This window comes from Carcharhinus amblyrhynchos, chromosome 14 (genome assembly GCF_965287045.1).
Source record: "Carcharhinus amblyrhynchos chromosome 14, sCarAmb.v2.hapA, whole genome shotgun sequence".
NCBI lineage: Eukaryota > Metazoa > Chordata > Chondrichthyes > Carcharhiniformes > Carcharhinidae > Carcharhinus > Carcharhinus amblyrhynchos.
Window position 1 is genome coordinate 76,785,630 of NC_137337.1, and position 16,724 is coordinate 76,802,353.

General features: G+C 40.4%; 1 protein-coding gene across 1 annotated transcript; it reads right to left on the reverse strand.

Annotated features, from left to right (window-relative positions):
• Positions 1 to 101: 101 nt before the first annotated feature.
• On the reverse strand, positions 102 to 16,251 carry LOC145352317 (gremlin-1-like). Its single transcript, XM_080202074.1, has 3 exons — positions 16,143 to 16,251; positions 14,795 to 14,898; positions 102 to 712 (listed from the first exon to the last, which is right to left on the reverse strand). The coding sequence occupies exons 2-3, from the start codon at positions 14,830 to 14,832 to the stop codon at positions 196 to 198; spliced, it is 555 nt and encodes a 184-aa protein (XP_080058200.1). The 5' UTR covers positions 14,833 to 14,898; positions 16,143 to 16,251; the 3' UTR covers positions 102 to 195.
• Positions 16,252 to 16,724: the final 473 nt, after the last annotated feature.

Sequence of the window (16,724 nt, forward strand, 5' to 3'; positions counted from 1 at the left end):
ATATTCATATCCTTTTCTCTGACTATTCACATTCCACACAGTGGAAATTAGGGGGCTTGGTTTCCAATCCAACTCCTTGAACAAGTAAAGGTAATGGAGGATACAGACGTGTGTAAGTGTGCATGTCCCAGTATTTTTGCCTAGGGAATATTAGATGGTAAGTTGCTGAGTTATGTTAGTAGTGACTTAGTTGCGTCAGTTGAGGTCTATGGAAATACAGCGGCACTGTTTAACTCTCTGAATTCTTTTCTTCTTAATTGTTGGCTGCAGATCGGGACAGTTGAGGGTGACTGTCATAGTGGTGAACCTTTTGGGCTTGCAGAAGGAACAGGACTGGAAGGAGCCTTCCTCCTTGCGGACGTGCCTGGGTATGTAAAACGAATTACACTGGCCGTAGCAGAACCTATTTATGATGGTGCGGCTGTTGCAACCTTCTTCGTGGATGGTCTGCTTGAGGGGCTGTGTTTTGCACCAGTCCCGTTTCAGGTACTTCCTCTCAGTGACATGGAGTGCCTCGTGACTTGACTCCAAGACCTCGTCCACGTTACTCCAGTTCCCTGACTGCTCGGAGTTGTTGGGCTGCCCCTTGTCTGGGGATGGGATCACCCCTTGGGAGCTCCGATTCCTCTTCTTCCCAGCTCCCTCAGTGGTACCCAACAGAAAGCCCCACAGGAACAGGACAATGCACAGAGCACACAGAGTTCGGGTCATCCTGGGAAAAGAACACAGAATGTATTTAATAACAGAAGCAAATTACTGCGGACGTTGGAACCTAACACAAAAACAGAAGATGGTGGAATGTCTCAGCAGGTCTGACAACATTCTTTGGAAAGAGAATAGGACTAACATTTTGAGTCTGGGTGACCCTTCATCAGAGCTGACGACATGGAAAATCGGACAAGATTTATACATGGGTGGTACAATTAATGGGGATGGCATGAGCAAGAATCCAAAGGCAATGTAAATAGTGATGATAAAGGCTGAGAATGGTGCTAATAGCATCCATTTAATCACACATCCATTGTAACTATTGCGTATTTTGTTTTGTTCCATAGATTGGTGTAATTCTTGAGGAAAAGATGTAATTCCTGGACCGATCCCCTTTCAACAAAACATAACCTAAATATTTATGATTGTGTACAATATTAGCCCACCTCAGTTTAATTTCCACATCTGATGATTTTCAAACACATCATAAGTGGACAGCGAAGATAATTCATCATTAAGATCAACTTTTACAGATGCACCACAGAAAGCATTCTTTCTGGTTGCAGCACAACTTGGTATGACTCCTGCTCTGCCCAAGACTGCAAGGAACTACAAAAGATTGTGATTGCAGCCCAATCCATTGCGCAAACCAGCCTCCCATCCATTGACTCTGTCTATACTTCCTGCTGCCTTGGCAGAGCAGTCAGTGTAATTAAGGACCCCACCACCCTGGACATTCTCTCTTCCACCTTCTTTCATCAGGAAAAAGATATAAGAGTCTGAGGTCATGAACCAATCAACTCAAGAACAGCTTCTTCCCTGCTGCTGTCAGACTTTTGAATGGACCTACCTCGCATTAAGTTGATCTTTCTCTACACCCTAGCTATCACTGTAACACTACATTCTGAACTCTCTTATTTCCTTCTCTACGAACAGTATGAAGAAACAATACTTTTCACTGTATGCTAATACGTGTGACAATAATAAATCAAATCACTGACATGCAATCTATTATCACAATACTCTCACAAAGTTTTGCTATTTTTAATATATTACTGGCTTCAGCTGAACTCAAATACATATTAGCCTTTATCCAAAAAAAAGTTATCTCATAAATAATACACAAGTGCATCTGAAGCAATGATCATTGGATTTTAACAATATCAAATGTAAATATATATGGGTTCATGTCTATTTTCACAAAACTGCTGTTTTATTTTGTAATAAAACCTTGTCTTCCTCTAATAAGTCCCAGATTTTGAGTAAGTAGGCTTCTAGTCTATTTCTGAGGTAGAAATGGATATACTGCCCATGTAGCCAATGCCTCAACAAGAAGTCCCATGGCAGATCTAAAATTGGACCTAAAGCCTCAATAACATAGAGGGCACTCACAATGTTAAAATGGTGGCGCAGGCTCATTGGGCCATGCTGTGTTGTTCTTTGTTCTTTGTAACATCGCTTGCGAATATAACAAATGTTGATTACACCTGTGCAGAGAGCTTACCCACTTTTTAAACATTGGCAATGGCTGAAAAATCAGTGCCAAGATAGGATTAGCAGAAGTTGGGCACGCAGGCAGAAGGATGGCTCAGTGGTATAGATGGTACTGGAGGAATATTCCTGCTGTTCCTGGCTCCACATTTCATTTTCCCTTTGCTTAGAACAAGTTAGCCTTTAGGTGGACGCTATTGTTTAGCCTGCAGTGATTGCTGGAGATTCTCAATTTGATCAAGCTTCTGTAATGTTCAAACATGTGTTTCAAATGACAGGCAAGGACACTTGAATACTAACCTAATCCAATATCAGGATAGACATCGTCCATATGTTTTTTCAACATGAGATACTGATTTCCAAAATTGTTTTGCTTAAGTAAAGGGTGGCACAGTGGTTAGCACTGCTGCTTCTCAGTGCCAGGGACCAGGTTCAATCCTGGCCTTGGGTGTCCGTCTGTCTGGAGTTTGCATGTTCTCCCCGTGTCAGCATGGGTTTCCTCTGGGTGCTCCAGTTTTCTCCCACACTCCAAAGATAAGCAGGTTAGGTGGATTGGACATGTTAAATTGTCCCTTAGTGTCCCAAGAATGAGTAGGTGAGGCGGATTGGGTGGGAGGTGATAAGATGCTGTGTCAGAGAGTTGGTGTAGACACGATGGGCCAAATGGCATCTTTCTGCACTGTAGGGATTCTGTGATTCTGTGAATTCCAGCTTTAATCACTATATTGAGTCTTGGCTAGTCCTTAAGTCCTTGGCTAGATCATGTACCAACAGATTCAAGAACAGCTTCTTCCCTGCGGCTATCAGACATTTGAACGTACTTCCTTGCATTAAGTTGAGCTTTCTCTACACCCTAGCTATGACTGTAATACTACATTCTGCACTCTCTCGTTTCCTTCTCCATGAACAGTATGCATAGCTCACAAGAAACAATACTTTTCACTGTATACTAATATATGTGACAATAATAAATCAAATCAAATTCTAAAAAAAAGTCCTATTCTCAGTGGATACGCTTGCACTATAAGTTTATGATCTTTCTCCCACCAACACTAAACTGGCAGCGTAAGGCTGGAGTCTTTGCCTGAACTGGCTCTAGACTTATGTAGAAATTAGATTCTGGTGGGGTAGTCTTGTATTGCTTTGATTTGATACTGTATGGACAGTGTCAAACCTGGTTTACAAAATGCTGAGAGTTTCTGCAGTCTAAGTGTTGAGAAAGTAGTGATTCTCTCTGCTGTGCTTCTGAAATGTTTACGTACCAATTATTGGGGAGAGGGCTACGTCAACCCCTATATCCAGGCATTCCAACTGAATAAAACTGTGATAGTTGCAGTCAGGCATGAGCCTATCAATCTAAACACAGTCCTGTTTGTCTGGAACTCAAACTATTGCTGGCAGTCACAGTCAACTGAGTCTTAAACAATTGGAAGGAAATTGCTGTTTTCGGAAGAGGGTGTTTAGTATATTGATCCTCCCAAGTTAAAATCATCCCCTACTAAATTGAAAAATATTTAGAGGGCCATTTTCTCATTCTTTGTATGTAACAGAATTCAAAAGCCTTCCTTCAAAAGTATGGTTACAATACTGCTCAACATGAGGAAATCTCAATGTAGCGCTCAGACCTTTTAAAACAAGTCTTGCATTGCTGCATTAGATGAAAGAATCCCTACAGTGCACAAGGAGGCCATTTGGCCCATTGATGCCAGCACTGACTCTTTGAAAGAGCATCTCACCCAGGCTCTCGCCCAATTCCCATAACTTTGCACATGGCTAATCCATCTAACCGACACATCCTTGGATACTACGGGGTAATTTATCATGACTAATCCACCAAACCTGAACATCTATGGACACTAAAGGACAATTTAACATGGCCAATCTACCTAACCTACATATGTTCGGACTGTGAGAGGAAACTGGAGCACCCAGGGGAAACGCATGCAGACGCAGGGAGAACGTGCAAACTCCTCACAAACCAAAGGCAGGAATCAAACCCGGGTTCCCTGCTGCTGTGAGGCAGCAGTGCTAACCACTGTGCCACCGTGCTGTCTGAACACTTGATAATTTTGATCAGGCCAAATATTTTGATGACAGGAAGCAATTCTTTATCCAAAGAAAATTTAGTATAGGGAAGGGATCCATTCCAGAAAGTGGATGCAAAAACTCTTACACTGTTCAAGGTACAATTAGATGCTTGAGAAGTAAATCTTCTGTGAAAAGATTATTTTGATTTTCCAAACAGTCTACATTGTCCATTTTCATCTTTATGACTTATAGGGTTTCTAATGGAATCAACTATTAGGACTGTTTGTTTCAGAGGTATAGTTTTCACCGAGTTAACTAATGTATGAAGAGTACAGGGTTCTGAAATATAGTACTTGAGCCAAACACAATGCCAGATATGTAAATATTTTCCACCGTTGCCCCTGTTCTTTTTAATATTCATCAGCAGTTCAGCAGCTGATGTTCATTTCAAACTTATTGCCTAATGTTCATCCTGGGACTCTGACAAATTGTCAAAGTGTAATAATGTACTCAATCAAGTCACCCACTTAATAATCTGGTTAATTAAGAGCTCTTACAGTAAAATAAGGATTAAATCTATTTTTCAAAACATCAAAGCATTGTTCACAAAGCTGCTGTGGTGATCACTGATGTATAGATGATCCCAGTTGGAATTGTGGATTTGAGTTAGAGTTGTTTTTCTTATCCTGAATGGGGGTGGTAAGTTTTCTAGTTATTGCTGGTTTATCTGAGAGAAGGAGAGAAAATTAACTGCCTAGTCCCTTTCTACACCTTCCTTAGACTTGTAGTCAAAAGATTAAGAGGTACTAACTTTTGTCGAAGAGGAGGAAAGAAACAGAAGCAGAGATATTCTGACTATTAAATTCAGAAGTACAGAAATATCCTAACACCATCAGGTTAAAATTGGTAATGTCAAACTTGGATTGTTTCATGCAATTTCCAGCAACTTGGTCATCTTCTAACAAGGGAAAACAGATTCGCTGCTTTTCAAGAAGATCTATTTCCTCCTTTGTTGTGAATAGTATTTATTTCAAACACAAGCTGTAGTTTGTCATTGTGTACTCGATCAGCATACATGGTAAGAAATCATTCAGAAATCGTATGAGTTAGTGAAAGTGTTTCGTAAGAGAACTTGGAGAAATCTACGTGTGCAAAACATGTATTGCCCAGGGCAGTGCATGTATTTATTGCCCCCTTGTGCTCTGATTGACTTCAATGGAAGATACATTCCAGATGTGTTAGAAAGAAATTTATTACCCTCTTAAATGACTTATTGTTTTCAATTACACATCATTTCAAGTGGGCCTATACAGTGACTCTGAATGGAGTGTATTACAAGTCCACATAACACCTTCCTATCCAAACAACTACAGGATAATATATTGAAATATATTTCCTGACATCTGACATGTCATACGGTTTTTGAGTTTGCTGTATGTCGTAAAATCCTTAATCTATTTAAAACTCTTCTTGATGATTCTTGTTCAGTGTTTAGAGATAGAAAATGACATGAAAGGTCACCAGATTCAGGGGATAAGTATTAATATTAGTAGGATATCATAGCAGTGATTTGTATATCTGCCCTAGATTACAAACAGTGCTTCATTTTAAGTCAATGGCTTAAATTAGCTGACTGTTTGAGTCAATTATACTTTATTTCAAATTTGTTGGCCATGGGCATTGATCATTGGTCAGCATTTGTCCATGAACTGAATGTTTTGCTCAATCATTTCAGATATTTCTGTAGCTCTGGAGTTACATATAGGCCAGACCAGGTAAGGACAGCAGATTTCCTTCCCTAAGGGACATTAGTGAACTAAATGGTTTTCTCTGATAATCAACAATGGTTTCATGGTCATCAGTAGCTTCTTAATTCCAAATAATTTTTATTGAATTCAATCTGCGTGGTCGGATTCCTCAGCACATTAGCTGAGTTTCTGGATTAATAGTCTAGTGATAATACTGCTGAGCCATCACCTCCCACTAAACTTATTACCCTTTTTTTAATGGGTATGAATATTCATGCAAATTTATCCCCTTTTTTTCCTGTAGGTACATGTCACACCCAGTGTTAAAGACAGAAACACAGCTTAGTTTTCCAATTTCACCATTGAAAGACCATCCGAAATAGCTTAACCGAAAGCAGAGCAAAGTGCTCTTTACTCTGTCTGAACCTCAGAATAGTATCCCACAGCTACTTGTGTACATTTCCAGCTCCCATTATAGTTATTCACATGGCCTTTCTCACTGGAAAATGTCAACAGTTGCTGAATTGAAAACAAAATGAACTAGAATCAGGGCTAAAAGAGTTAATTTATGAAGCTTAAAGATTACCTAGGCTTCCAGTCCCTTAATTCTAGAAGATTAAAGAGTGATCGAAATGAAGTGTTTAAGCCAATTAAAGGAGAAAATGCTGGAAAATCTCAGCAGATCTGTCAGCACCCATGGAAGGAGAAGTGAGCCAACATTTCGAGTCTGGATGACCCTTCATCAGAGTCCAGACCTTTCATTGTTTGGGCCAGATTTCCAATCTAGCCCAAACTATTGAAGGGGATGAAAATTTTCTCTGAATGCTGGCTGCAAACCTCATTGAATATGTAGGTTGGTTGGCACTGTTGTCTCACAGCGCCAGGGACTCGAGTTTGATTCCAGCCTTGGGTGAGTGTCTGTGCGGAGTTTGCACAATCTCCCCATGTCTGCGTGGGTTTCCTCCGGGTGCTTCAGTTTCCTCCCACTGTCCAGAAATATCCAGGTTAGATGGATTGGCCATGCTAAATTGCCCCTTGTATAAGTTAGGGAATTAGTAGGGTAAATGCATTGGGGTTATGGGGACTGAGCGGAGGTTGAACCTGAGTGAGATACCCCAAATGGCCTCTTTCTGCACTGTACGAGTTCTATGATACCTATGTTCTGGCATCGGTCCATAGCACAAAAACATCCATATTTAGCCCCAGTTTCACACCAAGAGTATACAGGAACACTGGAATGGGAAAGATAGCCAGGGTGTAGGAGGTTGTTTCAAGTTAAAAGCATGTGTTGAGCTCTACCTGGTCACCTACATATATCTGCCTCAGAGCAATGATACCGATAGAAGGTTGCTGAGATGGAAGTGTGTCCCAATTCTTTCACTACAATGGTTAACCTTATTGAGCACTCAGAAGGGAATGAACTCCTCACTGACAATATGCAGGGTTACTGGGAGAAGGTGGAAGAATGGCACTAAGTGAACTCTTCATTTGGAGAGCTAATGCAGATACAATCGTTGGACATCTACCGCCTCACCTGCCATGGAATCGGAGCGGGCGAGGGGCAGAACAGAAATGTCTGTTGACCTCGGGTGGGAATTTCCGGTCTTGCTCAAGCGAGGCCATTAAATGTCACCCTGTGGCATTCACAAATAAAAAGCCAAAAAGAGAAGACTTTTCTAATTTCAGTTTGGATCATGAATGTTGGAATAAATAATTTTCTACAGGTAGAAATTTGAAATTACAGCAATTACCTGTTATATAAATCACTTCATTTTTCCTTCCTATTGGTGTGCTAACAATTATTTTACTGTTGAAATTGAACATTTTGTCCAAGCTTGCTCTTGTATTTACTTGTTGAAACCAAAATGCTAAAAAATATTCATGATGTGCATGTCATATTATTGAAGTTTAGGAGGATTTTGAGAGTTAAACTCAAAAGTCAATTCCTGAAATTTGTTGTCCTTACAATTCTAAAAATACAGATAAATTCAGCAGGTTAATTTGTTATTTTACATTCAAAAGAAGAAATATAAAATCTATTTTGCATTTCCCCCAATTCTTCAAGCTCCCTACAACAGCCACAAGTAGATTTTCCTTGGGCTTCTGCCAATAACCAGTGATGTTGGTCACTAAAATGTAAAGTCCCAGATAACCATACGCCGCTGATCCCTTTGAGGGGGAGAGCTGACTTGTGGTGATTTAATCTGAGGATCACCGCACCTCAGGTGAGAAGCCTTCCTGAATAACCTCAAATCACTATGGGATTTGAATCCACGCTCTTGAGTTACAAACCAGCAAACTGAGCTAAACCGACTGGTCACTAGGAGGTTTGCGGCAAACCTTTGCTAGTTACCTTCCACCCTTATCATATAACTATAATTCAGGGGAGGCAATGACCTAGTGGTATTATCGTTAGACTATTAATCCAGAATCTCAGCTAATATTCTGCGGACCTGGGTTCAAATTCCGCCATGACAGGTGGTGGGATTTGAATTCAATCAAAAATGTCTGGGATTAAGAATCTACTGATGATCATGAAACTGTTGTCGATTGTTGGAAAAATCCATCTGATTTACTAATGTCCTTTAGGGAAGGAAATCTGCCATCCTTACCTGGTCTGGCTGACACGTGACTCCACAGCAATGTGGTTGACTCTTGACTGCCCGCCAAGGGATGGGCAATAAATGCTGGCCCAGCCAGCGACCCCATGACCCATGATTGAATTGAAAAAAAAGATTGGGAACTTATGTGAGAAGCCTTGGGTGAAAGCACATGTTATTCAGTTTCTCTGTACAACAGAATCTACCCATTATTGGGCAGTGAAATTATCTGGTTAAACAAAAGCATTTCTTAAACTGCTGGTTGGCAAAGAGAGAAATATTGATCACTGTAAATGAACAGTATCTGGAATTTTAAGTACCAGGTACTGGAGTCGGTACATTTTAACAAACAGATATGTAACTTACATTAAAAGCAATTGTGCTAAAATAATACACTATCAGGACTTAAGTATTAAAGCTTTGCCTGAAGCTACTAATAGAAGTAGACACTTGATGAGTCAGTCATTTTCTGCATGCATGTTTACTGGCAAATGGGATTTTGGCAACTGAACAAGTATGTTTCACTTAATCCTCAAAGCAAACAGAATTAAGCATTTTAGCCTTATATTAATTTCCTCTCATTTGCTACTTACAACCTGTTAAAAGACATTTCATATATTTATTTCATATTCTAATAATCTAGTGCTCAAAAGGACAAGTATAGGCACAGTATATGTCTACACGTCAGCTACAATTCTTAGTGAATGCCCTTAATTTTGAATAATGGGGCATAAATTGGTGATGACAACTTTTGACACTTTGGTCTGTGGTACAGAAAATCTACTTTTCCCAATTGCTGTTAAATTAGTCCCAGAGATTATAAACATTTTGAAAAATATATTGTCAATAAAAATGTTAATGTAATGAGAAACAACTTGGGCAACAAGGTGGCACACTGGTTAGCACTGCTGCCTCACAGCACCAGGGACCCGGGTTCAATTCCAGCTTTGGGTGACTGTGTGGAGTTTGCATGTTCTCCCCATTTTTCCATGGGTTTCTCCAGGTGCTCCAGTTTCCTCCCATGGTCCAAAGATTTGCCATAGAACCATATAATCCCGACAGTGCAGAAAGAGTCCATTCAGCCCATCAGGCCTGCACTGACAACAGTCCTATCCCTGCATCCCCAAATAATTGCCCTGCTAATCTCTCTGACACCAAGGTTCAATTTTTCATGACCAATTAACCCGCACATCTTTGGACTGTGTGAGGAAACCAGAGCACCCAGAGGAAACCCACACAGACATGGGGAGAACATACAAATCCACACAGACAGTGACCTGAGGCCGGAAGCGAACCCAGGTCCCTAGCACTGTAAGGCAGAAGTGTTAACCACTGTGCCAGTGTGCCACTTTTGCTAAAGTGGCTGGGATTGTTGTCAGTGCAAGTTTAATGGGCCAAATGGCCTCCCCCTGTATTGTCAGGATTGTATAAAGTTATCGGCAGAGGAGGGAATGTATTACTTTATAAAATTTTGATATATATTGTATTGATCTTCTTTTACTTTTCACTTGTCTTTGATTTATTCTCTCCAGCTTTTTGCTTTTATTTCTTTGCATTCTCCTCTCTTTTCAATGCTCTTTTCCTCTTGCCATGGCTTTCTGTTTTCTTTTTCTCTTGTCAATTTATTTTTTTCAGTGTTTTCCTTTCTCTCTCTCTCTGTCTACAAGACCTGCTCCGCACATGTGAATAATAATTATGGATGCCCAAAGTCAATGGGAATCCTATGGGCCATTTTACAACAAAGCAAAGGCATAATCTTGGTGAATTAATAAGGTTTAGCATTGGCTCCCTATTGATAAGACAATCCCTCCAGATAAGGGTTTTCAAATTCCTCACAAGGTGAAGTCCTGCCATGATATGCATCATGAGGTACCAAATGGAGATGAGGGGAATCAAGACTGAAAAATCAGAGGCTAAATGTCAGGCACTATTCATCCTCGTCTCCTTGTGGGAAACTTCTGAATGGTAATTGCAGAGATGCTGGAACAGACTGGTAGCCAGGGAATGGTGCACAGAGTGGGAGGAAACTAACATAAATGAGAAAAATATCTCCAAGCTTTTGGAGAAAACATTTTACTATGGAAAGGAGATAAGCTCTTTCTTTATTGCTGTTTGAAGTCACCAAAGACTAGAAGCAACTGAGAGTTAAAACTGAAATTTACATCCTCAATTACTATTACCATTACATCCTCAATTACTATAAGCGAATAAATAAGTTGAGTATGACTCCATTATGAAGACTGTTCTAGCCATTTGATTGTGAGATGATTCAAAGAATATTTTTGCTACTCTGATGCTACATTGTTTGGTAGAAATTGGCAGGCATTGAGCTTGTTTTTGGCATAAAGTAGGCATAACACATACCACTTCAACCGTCAGAAGGCCTGCACCTAATCTGCCCAGGGCTCCAACTGTTGCTAAATTTGGAAGGGCCTACTTTAAGGAGACTGTTTAAAACAGGCATTTAGGCTCCTTGCATTTGTAAATGAAGTAAAGTTAAAAATTTATTTATTAGTCACAAGTAGGCTTACATTAACACTGCAATGAAGTTACTGTGAAAATCCCTTGGATGCCACACTCTGGCACCTGTTTGGGTACACTGAAGGAGAATTTAATCATGGCCAATCCACCTAACCTACACATCTTTGGACTGTCAGAAGAAACCAGAGTACCCGGAGGAAACCCACACAGACATGAGGAGAATGTGCAAATTCCACACAGGCAATCTAGGAATCGAACCAGGGTCCCTGGGGCTGTGAGACAGCAATGATAACGACTGTGCTGCCACACTGACTTAACAGCTAGGAAGGGCATTTTGCTGAAATTAGTTTAAGATGAATGAATGAGCAGCCCAGGTGTAACTCTACCCCCAGAATCTGCTAGTATTTCAGTGGCATCGGCATCTCACTCCATCTTGTGGAATCTGCTATGTTGTAATTTTTGAATTATTTGAGTTAGACCATGATAGACAAATATATTTGCCTGCCTAGCAAATCCAGATGTATTTCATGCATGAAATACTTTGAGAAATGTTGAAGCTTTGCTTTGTGTCTGTAACTGTAAATATTGTCTTTTTTTTGTCTTATAGCCAGAACTTCAGGTTTAAATGTTTTAGCTAGTAACAGAAAGCAGGCATCAATGTCAAAATCTGAAACATTGTGGTATAGTTTCAACCTTCCATCGGGGGTGGGGGGGGTTTAAATGGAATTGCAGGTCAATCACCCAATCTAAAAACAACCATGAGTTCAAACAGGCGATTGGACCCCAAGTAATATATTTGAATGACAGTGAAAATGAGAAGCTTTTTCATGAGCAGCCAGTTATGTACACAGATAGGAAGTTAATAATCTATATCCTCATTTTTTTAAACCAAATGGGAATATTTTAAAACAGCCCCACTTTGCACAAAAAAAAATGAACTGTTTCCTTAACTAGCTGCTAAGAGGCAATGAAAATTGGAAACTGGGAATTTTTTTTGGCAGATGATACCAAAAATATAAACTTCACCATCCTGGCCTTACAGTGAAATGAAGCAACACATTTAAACATAAACATGCACTTTAAAGTTTGTCTTCTTCATTCATCATACTCTAAGGCGCTGGAGTGTGGTGACTGGGGGAGTTTTGCAGTGACTTCATCGCAATGTTTAATGTAAGCCTCATGTGTGACTAATAAATATACTTCACTCAGAGCCAGAGATTTTCCTTAAAGTAATGCTTTTTGAATCTAGAAATACTAAAACAACACTTTGATGATATTACAGATGTGTAAAATGTGATAAAACCAATTGTTTATGCATATACAAAATAATGGATACCTGAAATTTAATTTCAAAGCAAAGAGGGTAAAATGATAAGCTGCGAGGACAATGTTTGAGTGATTAATTAACCGTAAGATTTTCAAACTACTCCCACACATCATTTTGTATGTACCTAATATAAAGTACAAATGGAAATCAATTTAAACAGGCCGATAACTATTTTGCTGTGCAGACTAACTAAGGTTAGTGGGATTGTGTACCTTACAGAAGGGAATAGCAAACATTATTTTCCAAGGGACTATTCGCTGCTCATTCTTTCATAAAACTTAACCCAGTCCAATTTAATTTTCAGCTTTAAAGTACAGTCTACTCCTCGTTACAGAGTGAACATTGTAATTATGCTGTATCAATGCATTTAAAACCACAGTAGTATGTATATTAGTTCAACAGTGTAATAACAAAATGTAAATTGCTTGACAATATTCAGCAAGCACCACATAATAATGAAATATTGCATTAGTTACCAAATCATAATCTTATTGATAGGAATAGTACAAATAATAGTCCATTAATAACATTATATTTAATATTGTAATTACATATTAATGATACCCCATACAGTCTAATGAATGTTAATGCTCCCACACAAATTCTCCCACACAAAAACACACAATTGTCAATTTTTTTCTTCATACTTCTTAAGAATAATATAAATACCATTTGAACTATATTACTTTCTAGTACTACCCAAGCTAAAAGGATGAGGAATCTGATGTGTGCGTGTCTGTGCCATGCTTGTATCTGGTAACATTGCAAATTTTCAAACTACAATGATTTCTGATCCTTAGGAAATATGTGGGGTTTGAAGAATGTGAAAGGATCCCAGCAACAAAATTAAACGTATGATTCTGGAAAATTACTCAATAGAAGAAAGAGTGGTGAGGTAAGATTGGAAAAGGGGGAAACAAAATTCCTCTGGCCAAAATTTGGAGAGTTGCTTAGAAATTTGTGTGCGTTTTTGTTTTGTAGATGACTTTGTGTGGGAGTGTGACCATCACCCAAGAATAAAAGAACTTCAGAACTGTTGTGAAGAAGTTGATACTAATAAATAACTGAGGCAGTTTCATCTATTTTCCTGCGGTGATGAAATATTATTAGTAGGTGGGAATTCAGTTTTGCAAGGAACTATTCGCTGCTGTATAACTTATCCAATTTAACATCGAAAATCTAATTTCAGGCACGCTAGAATAAAAGTTCTAAGATTATTGTCAGGTGGGAATTTTTCCCAATACAGGTTTTTGGCGGAAAAAAAATGCTGAATTTGATTTTGAAGACTGATTGTTATTCATGTAGATGTCAAGTAATAGCAGCGTTTTCAGTGATTTTATTCGTTAATTTAAAGAATTCCATTTTACAATACATTGCGGCTGTAAACACTTATTAAAATATTAATGGCATTAATTTAAAGATAACAGAACTGGATTGGAATCAGTATTTTCATTCGTCTGAACTACGCTGCAACATCATAAATAAGAGTTATATTCTAATCACCAACACAGACTCCTTAACAATCGCCTCAAGAATCCGTTGTTTTAAGATAGTTGCCAGATACCCGTGTTGCTTTTTGGCCATTATATTATGCAGCAAGCGATTGCTTAACAAAAGCTGCCAAAATTATCCTCACAGGTCACAGAGAGAGGTGCTGACATTCTGATACCTAATGTGCTCTGTGACTGCCTCAGTCCAGTGGAGAGATGGTTAATTTTATCTTGACCCCTTAGCGGGCTGGTACTCCATATTGAAGTTGTGTATGAGTACAGAGCTGGAATTATGGGTTTTTGTGTGGGAGAATTTGTTTTGGAGCATTAACATTCATTAGACTGTGTGGGGTATCATTAATCTGTATAATACTACTTGCAACATTAAAGATGTGATTTGTGCTATTCCTTTGAGTTCGCTTGACATAAAGATTCGGCTGCAAGCGGCGTAGACTGAGAATACTAATGTGTACACTCTCTGATATATTTATGGGCATTTCAGCAATCCCAAAATAAAAGGTTCAAAATATTTCATCGGTATTTTCTACATGCAAGAACTAAACAAAGTTGAACGAGTGATGGAACGAATGAAATGATGGCCGTAGGTAAATATCTTAGAGATCATTCATTTAAAGAGAAGGGGACCCTTGTAGTGTGTTCTGATATTTTACAAAAATTGTGCAGAAATTGGACCTTGGGCTTGTATGACTGAATTTCTCCCTGTGTGTGTCACTTGTCCCCATTCCTATGAGAGCTTCCCCTGGATATGCAATCTGAAGCCCTTTTTCTAATTTATTTGCATCCTTTAAAAGTCTCTGCTATTCCCAACCCACCCCCTACCCCCGTTCCCCTCTCTCAGCGGGGACATGAGACACGCGTAAAGCTTAAATGTACAAACACACTAACTCATCCGGATTGTACCTTTCAGTCATTCTCACCGCATCTTGCAACCTCATCATGTCTCTGATGTGTGTTCTCACCAAGGGCAGCAACGCTGGGTGCTGCAGAGCGAGGGGGGAAGCTGACTGTAAGGGGGGAGGGAGAGAGAGAGAGAACAAAACCAAATTAAGATATTGCTTAGCAACTCAGGAAAAAACTGTAGAATGGGGGCATTTCATTTTTTTTTAAATTCATTCGTAGCATCAGTAGCTGAGCCAGCATTTATTGTCCATCTCTAAGGACATTATCTAGGGGAGGATTTTCCGGCCCCGCTGGTCTCCGAAACCGGAAAATCCCGCCCGAGATCAACGGACCTTCTCCATCCCTCACCCGCTCTGATTCCCCTGGCGGGCGGGACGGGAGAATTCGCCCCCTCCCCCAACAATCATGTTTCTGTGGGTCTGGAGTCACATGTACGTCAGCAGATTTCTCTCCCTAAAGAATTTTGGTGAACCAGATGGGATTTTTTTTTAGACAATTGGTTTCATGCTCATCATTAGATTTTTAATTCCAGATTTTTATTGAAGTCATATATCAATATCTGTCAAGGTGGGATTCGAACCTGCCTCCCCCAGAATATCACCCGGGCTCTCCGGATTTCTAGTCCAACACCACCGTCCCATCGCCTGCCCTAGAAGTGGTCAAGGAACTGGGGAAGTATTAGAGAAAGAAAGTTAGGACAAGTTAAAATGTGAATGAGGTCAGACTGCATTTGGAGTGGAGGGATGGAGGCCAGACGGATCATTGAGTATAGTGAGTCCCCGTGAATGGTCGGGACTTGGCTGGAGATTATACTGAGAGAGGGAGAAAAACATCCAGCCCTCCCCAGAGAGACACAGCTATCAGAGCTGGACAGGTTAGTCCCATCGCATTCTGAGCCAAACCCAATGGACAGATTGTCCATCAGTATCTTCCCCCACACAATTCATCTTGTGTCTTCTCACTGCTGAATGAGCTAGCAGACTGTCTGCCTGCTGTGGGACATTTCCCCACCGTCGGTGCTGCCGAATCGGCCTGTGTATAAACTCCAAATGGCAGCCAAAAATAAAATAAAGCAGTTTGGTTTCTCTGAGCTTGTTGAGCAGGAGGCTGGGTGCCAATAGCAGACACCCCAAAAGAGGGCTGTACTGTCCCCACACCACAAGAGCCTGTTAGGAGTGATGGGAGAGGTTTGCAGGGACAGAGTGTTAGGGGAGGGAACACTACACGGAGTAAACAGGGAGAAGGAAGCTTTACAGTCCAGGGAGAGCTGTCAGCAAGCTGCCTCATGATGCTGGACACACACACACACACACACACAGAGATTCCACCCCACTCAGGGTAAACTCACCTCCTCTGTCTCCTTCTTTTCCCGGGGCTGACAGTGGCTGCAATCTCCGCCTTCAGGCAGTGTCCCGACTCATGCAAAAGGCTCCGGGGGTTGCTGACGGCTCCATAGAAAGGACAGTGCCAGTGCTGCCCCACTCCGCGCAACCACATTTAAGAGAGAGAGAGGGAGTCTCCAAACCCCCTCGCGATCATTGGCTGCAAAAATTTGGGCTCGCTTCACACTAACCCGCCCCCAAGGAGCTGGCAGTGCGAACCCACTCCAAACTTCCACACTGCACTCCAGCGGGGGGGCAGGAACCGGCGATGATAGCGCTCCATAACTGCCTGAATTAAACAGAATGTGAAAAGAAATGTCAGAAATCGTGCAATTTCTTGCAGACTCTATTCGTATTCATGAATTCCTGCATTTTGCACGGCTGCATATCCATTTCCTCTTGTGGAAATCTACGCAGGTCCTAATTAATGAATTCCCTATTGAAATCTAATTCTCTAAATGCCACACATACTAACAAAATAGTGCATCTGAACATTGTCCCGCGTTAAATCTTCCAATATCAGTTATAATTGTCAATATTCCTTCCCC

Coding starts and splice junctions, on each gene's coding strand:
- LOC145352317 (XM_080202074.1), bottom strand. CDS start 14,832: ATGATGAGGTTGCAAGATGCGGTGAGAATGACTGAAAG. Junction 713..14,794: donor GCGGTGAGAATGACTGAAAG/GTACAATCCGGA, acceptor TTCTTTTCCCAG/GATGACCCGAACTCTGTGTG.